General features: G+C 44.0%; 1 protein-coding gene across 1 annotated transcript in view; it reads left to right on the top strand.

Moving 5' to 3' along the window:
• Positions 1-2,659: 2,659 nt before the first annotated feature.
• PISD (phosphatidylserine decarboxylase) overlaps positions 2,660-6,774 on the top strand; it is a 29,573-nt gene continuing 25,458 nt past the window's right edge. The window contains exons 1-2 of the mRNA XM_074887232.1: positions 2,660-2,726; positions 6,278-6,372. Coding sequence (XP_074743333.1) covers positions 2,677-2,726; positions 6,278-6,372 — 145 coding nt within the window. The 5' untranslated portion in view covers positions 2,660-2,676. The remainder of the gene's footprint in view (positions 2,727-6,277; positions 6,373-6,774) is intronic.

Genomic DNA, 6,774 nt, shown 5'->3' with positions numbered 1-6,774 from the left:
AAACAAACTGTCAGAGGATGGTATATCCTTGAACGCAGAGGAGAAAGGGACAGTGTCCTACTCCTATCCACAGATGGAAAACAGCTGTGCGTCTTCTGCATTGTTATGAACAGACATAGGAAGAAATGTAAGCCTCTGCTTTTGAAATAAATTGTGCTTCTGTTTCAAGAGGCACCAAAATGCCTTCGGGAGATAGGTAAGACTTACACCTATCTTATAAAAAAGACAAAAGCTACGTGAGTTGTCCAAACTACTGAACATATCTCTCTACAGAATGTTGAAGGGTCCTTCTTACTGTATTTTTTTTCACCTAATAATGGTTTATCTACTGAGTAATTTAAAACAAAAAGTAATCTCTATGCCTCCCTAAGAATTCAGAACACAACTGTGACGCTGTTGACTTTCTTGACTCTCTTCATTCCATTCTAGCACAGCAGTCTCATCCAAACTGGCTTATTTCCCTGTTTTCTAACACTTAGCCTGGAGCATTACCTCTTAAGTACTTTACAGCAGCCATGATTAACATCATTAATTCTACAGCAGGGAAAAAAAAATACATACTTATATATATACACATACACATATATATATAAAAGCAGAAGTGTGCATACTGAACTGATCTGATGATGCATAAAATACTGCTAATATGGCTTCATCTTTCCTGTTCAGGAAAGAATTAACTATTCCAAGAGTCCTGGAGAAAGAAAGTCTTTTTCTTAGTTTTGTTTTCATTCTTCATCTTCTGGATTTTCTTGGTACTTTCTCTGCCTTATGTATTTTTGCCAATACTTCTCCCAGATTTCTTTTGTTGCCTTATGTACTCTTCCCTAGGGATTCACGTCCTTATTCCCCACTTGCTTCTTTCATATTCACACACACGGATTCCATTGCTTGTCTCTGTGTTTCGTAAATTCCCTCACTAGATCTGCAGCATCTGTTGAGGTGTTACGTTCCCCACTAATCCAGTCGCAGGAGTTACATTTCTCACTCCTTCCTGCACTCCCTGAAAAAATGTTCTCAAGCTGTAAGATCTCCCTTCTCTTACTTGCTAAGAGAACAACTGTGGTATTAATCCACCCTTCGACTTGGCTCACCTGCACTGGTCTAGCACAGCTCGGTACCCCTTGGGAAGTATGTTTTATTCCCCAGTGAGAGCAGTCTGTATAATCTTTTGATACAATATATTATCAGATGTTAAAAAAACTTCCAGAAATGTAAGAACAAAAGACATGATAAAAGTAATTTTAAAATAGTTAAAGGTACACATATTTCCTTTTAATTGCAGGGAGAAAGATTAGATCAGGACAGATCATTAATCAGTTCAGTCAATGTCAATTAATATACACTACAAACAAGTGTGTTTCATTTAACTACACCTTAACCTCTGAATCACTGCTGAATCACTTCTGGGGAAACGTGTCCGTCAGGCCCACCAGCAGGGTGCAGTTACACATCAAAGCTAAGGGCTCTCGCAATGCCCCTAGCAAAGCGCCTAACAGGATCAAATCCCACCTTCTTTCAGGTTTTACTTCCTGTCAATCCTGCCATTATGTACATCCCAGCAACTCAGTCAGCTAGTAGAATTACTATTACATGAGGGCCGCATCTGGATCTCCGCTCAAGTTTTACATATTTAAAAATAAAAGGCTTTCCTGTACACTTCGAAGATACTTTACAGATACTGTGCTGCTGCGAAAAAAGCAGAATGACGTGAAGATGTTGTAGACTTCATTTAGGCGTGGTGGGGAAAACAACCATTAATTACAAATGTAAAGTAATCAGGTCTGCCAAGAGGACTGTGTCCTAAACCACTGAGGATGCAGAGACACGGCAACAGGACTCTGGAATTCTTTTCCTACTGATTAACCCTATGAAACTACTTCCCTACCACCGTCAGAAAATGGTAGCAAGCTACTTCCCAGTAATGTACCATCTATGCATCTACCTAGGGATGCATCTAAAAGGGTGGAAACCAAATAATCTCTATGAAATCCCCTCGGTGCTGCTAGGATCTAGGCAAGGGACACCAGAGTAGGAATAGATGTTACTGCACTACCTGGCTGACAGCTCACTTGCAGGAACAGCATTGCATCTGTCCCGTGTTATGTCCCCCTTCAGTAAAATCCCTGCCCTGACACCCCTGGTGCTGCCATATCTGTGGTCAAGGACTTACCTCAACAGCAACACTGAGAAGCAGCTGAACCCCAACCGTCTCATCCTCAGCTGCCCAAGAAGCAGTCTTCTCCTCAAACCATACCTCGCTTTGGGCAACAGCTTTGTCCTGATACCATACCCGCTTTGTGGAGCTGCCTTGTCCCCATCCCTCAGGGACCACCCCGTCCCCACACTACATCCCCGGGGAAACGGCCCTGTGCCCACATCATGTCCCCTCAGGGATGGCCCTGTCCCCCCACCACGTTCTCCCAGAGAACAGCCCTCACCACATACCACATCCCCCTTTGGAGAACAGCCTCGTACCCGTGTCCCCATTCCCTATCTCCCCTGAGGAGCGGTCCCGTCCCTACACACCGCATTCCCCTCAGGTACCGGCCCCCTCACACCACCCTCCCTCAGCCGCGCCGGCCCCGCCCGCCGCCGCCTGGCCCCGCCCCCCGGCCGTCTCCCGCCCTCACGCGCGGGACGCAGCAGAGGCGCCGGCGGCGGCGGCGAGGGAAGATGGCGGCGGCCGTGGCGCGAGGCGGCGTGGCCGTGCTGCGGCGGAGCAGGTACAGGCGCGGCAGGCGGGACAGCACCGCAGCGTACCGCACCGGGCTGCCCGGCGGCGAGGGCGCTGGGGCTGGGGCTGTCAGGCCCCAGCGGAGCTGCGGGCAAAGCCGCTAACAGCCGGCACCCCGGGGGTGGGGGGCGTGAGGCGGAGCCGGGCGGTGGCCCGGCCTCCCCCGGTCGGGGGCCGCAGCCGCCCCCTCCTCTCCTGCTGCCTCGCTCGCTGACATTTCCCGGCTGGGGTGAAAACGCGGTTGTTTCTGGTGACTCGGCCCTGTTGCCGGGGCATGTGTGAGGAGTCTTGTCCTCGTTCTCCAAACTGCAAAGAATGATGAAGGTTTTACACGTTTTAAGAAAGAAAAGCGTGTGGCCTTGTATAATTTTAACCCAGTTTCATAGTCTGTAGTTGTCAGTGCGTAAGTATTTAGCAGAAACTGGTAGATGGGGGCAGCTACAGCCCCTAAAGGTTATGTAATGCCCCAGGGAAGGACTGGCTGGGAGGAGAAGCACCTCTCGGGGCACCTAGCAGGCCTTTACAGGAGATACGCTCTTAAAGCTTACGCTTTTCATAGCAATGCAACAGTTTGAAGAATACCGTTTCTAGGACGTAATTCTGCGTTCTTAAACAGAACACACAGTCCCCTTACTCCACCTTCTCTCTCAAAACCTAGAGAAAACACCTCGTGTGCAGAGTGCACTGTTACCGTCCGGCCTCAGTGCCCGGCAGCGGAGTGTTGTCCCTCGCCCCACGATGGCTGAAGTCACCGAGGGGCTGAAGTTAATGTGGAATCCTGGCAGTTCCTGCTCCAACAACCTCCAGTCGGGTGGCAGAGGCAGGAGGCCAACGCTCTCCTATACACTTGTACCCATCAAGGTCAGGCTGTCAGGAGCAGGGAAGGGAAGGCTGACAGTAAACTATTTAGTCTTGTCACCTTTACCCATTTTCAGACAGATTTCAGAGTAAGGAGGAGACTGGTTTTCCTATGTTGGACACCAAAACCAATTTTGGTAAGAGCCTAGGGTCTGCGGATAATTGTTGCCTCCTTCCTCTCTGATGATCTGTCTGCTGAAGTACCAAGTCTCGGTGTGCCCTGCCCTACCTTGGCAACATGAACAGCTCCTAGATGCTTCTGTGAAGCCAGCAAGTTTTGTTCTGGCTGTGCTTTTTTTTGGGGGGGGTTATTATGTATCAAGACTAATACATGTTTTGAGAATACTAGTGCTTTAGGCTGTACCTGACTTTTAATATTTTTTTTCCCCCTGATTTTGTAGGGTTCTAAAAGTTTTCTGGTAAATTTAAGTCTAATGCTAACTGTTCTTAGGTTTTTGTAATCCTTTAGACGGACCCCACAGGCTCCCAGCTTACTGATGGGCAAGCACTCCTTTCATCCCAGGTGTTTTAAAATGTTGTAAAGCAGGCCTCGTAATACTGCAAATAAGTGTAGGTCTGGTGTATGACCCATGCGGATCAGCTGACCTCATTGTTCATGATAAAATTACAGCATGTAGCTTTGTAAAACATACAGGTTCTGCAGCAGCGTGGGATGTTTTTTCTGTCTTGCTAAGGAAATAATATCCTGGGAGATGATGCAGCAGTGTGGCATGTTTAGCATCTGGTTACAGGAATCTATGTTTTGGTGAGGGACTGTCCTGTCACCTTTGGGTTAATACAGTGGTTTTAATAGAGACCAGGAAGCTGAAGGGCAGAGTGAAATATTACTGATACCATGTTATGGGGATAAGTGAAAACTATAGCTATTTATCCTTAGCTGACATTAAAATACTGTTAGCAAGTGTTTACTAGTATCACTATGTGATTTCTAGACAAGAAATCTGTTATTTGTAGATTCTTCTTCTAAATAAAGAGATAATGTCTATATGTAACTCAGTAGACACCTGAAATGAATTCTTAAAATTCTTAATAATCATTTCCTCTGATTGAATCGTCCTAAATGATGCAATAGCTTGTAAGCTAATGAAGTAATTCTGTACTCGATGTGTATCTGATTAAGAGGAGATGAAAGGTCAGAGGGCCAAATGAAGACATCCCAGCTGTGGCATTTGCATCCTGGGAATGAGTGGGTTGCCCAAGACCTGCCAGACCTGGTTCTTCCAAAGGGCCTGAGCTGAGCCTGTTGGTGTGAGAGCACTGCCCCTCACCTGCCCTGGCTTGGGCCTGGGAACCTGACTAACAGCAGGATGTGGTGTTGCCATGACATCAAGGACTAAATGTGCTTATTTACAGACTTTGAACAGAAATAGTTCTTGTACAATTGGATGGATTCTTCTCAGATTTATTAGAAACATGAAATGAAATATTTTGTATTAAACAGATGAAGAATCCTGGTTGAACCTTTTCCCTGTGTTGGACAGTTACAGGTATTTTAATGTGTTTTCAGAGTGGCGGAACCACTCACAGTTCACCAGTGCACAAAGTGGTAAGACAAATTCTAAAGAAGAGCTTCTGTGCCTGGCAGCCTTTGTACTTTTCCAGCTATACCAGTTGGTCTAATAAATGACATTACTTCTTCATAGAGTCCATAACTTTTCTTTCTATATACTCCTCCCACCAGCGTGGTGAGGAAGGAAATACATAAACTGAATTTATAAGTGTCTCTTAAGACAGTTGCTGTTGTAGGAGGTTCCCTAAATGACACACCTGTGTAGCAGCCTGGTGAAGATGGAATAATACTAAATGCTAAAACAATCATTACAAAATTTACTGCTACATTTGCAAGCAGAGTTTGTTTTGATCAGCATGGCTGAATTCAACTTTGCCCATTATAAACGTTACGTTTGGATGGAAGTAAATACATGTTAGCTGTGTTGTTACAGAAGATAACAGTGTTTGTGCTACGTACTTTCCTTGTAGGTAAAACAATCCTGTTTTAAACATTTTTGTTTTCCCCGGCAAAATACAAGTAATATAGTGACCTTAAAGGAGTTGTTTGCATGCTGTTGAATAAAAGTGGTCTATGTTAAATTGGAAGCAGATTTAGAGAGTAGTAACTCTCATCTGTTCTAGAATCACTTATTTAAAAAAAAAGAAAAAGTAACAAGTTACTAAACATGTAGGCCAGGGCAGTGCATAAACCAAGATGAAATTAGATTATATTAGCTTGCTTTTAAAAAAGACTTAGGTTGTATTCACCATCGCAAACATTTTAGAACTCCAAACAGGCCAAGATGACATAATGACAACATAACTAGTTGCCCAAAAAAGGGCTATTGCCAAGATCAGCACATACAATACTCCAAAGAGTATCATCGTTACAATAGAATTAAGCTCAAGAGGAACTTGTGTCAATATTTGTTAAGAAAAAGAAAAGATAAAATAGATACAACATTAAATATCTTTAGGAGCAGTTGGATTGGGTTTTTTGGTTTTTTTAGGGAAGGAGTAGGCCAGAAGGGAATAGGCTCAGTGGAAATTTTATGATATTTCAAGGAAACTTGTCCCTCTGTTGTTCAGCTTCTGAAGAGAAGATTGTCACTACATTGAACTGCTTACATTTGTACTTAAGCAGCTGCTTCTTGTTTGTTTTATTTGCAGTTTGCTAACTAGTTATAACTTCCTTATACACGAGAACCTGTGTCTTAGAACTGGAGTCCTGTGGAAGCAGCCACCTTCTAGGACATTTTTCAATGGTAAGTGAAGGCTTGTATCTACTCAGCGTGTTTAAATTCAGGGTTACTCAAAGTCAGGCAAATTATGGTCACATATTGGTGAATATGAAGTTCTTGAGATTAAAGCAGAAGTGGGAGTACCAGCATCAGAGACCTATTTGATTCATGGCATTTCCATAGACAAATTATGCTTTACTTCTTTGGTGTTACGTTTTCCAGATAGTAAAAAAAGTCTATTTACCTATTTCATCAGATTCCTTACAAGGTGTTATTGTTTCTCAGCTGTTTTGGAATACTTGGATAGCAAATGTTGTAGCAATAAAAATAAATTTTAAAAAAACCCCAAATAATTTCATTTAACAAGAGGAGCATTTTAGACAAATAGCTTCCCTAGCTGTGGTTGAAAGCTGCTTCTCTGTCCTT

Source organism: Strix uralensis, chromosome 17 (genome assembly GCF_047716275.1).
Source record: "Strix uralensis isolate ZFMK-TIS-50842 chromosome 17, bStrUra1, whole genome shotgun sequence".
Taxonomy (NCBI): Eukaryota; Metazoa; Chordata; class Aves; order Strigiformes; family Strigidae; genus Strix; species Strix uralensis.
Note: the sequence above shows the minus strand (reverse complement) of the source record. Positions and strands in the feature narration are given on the sequence as shown.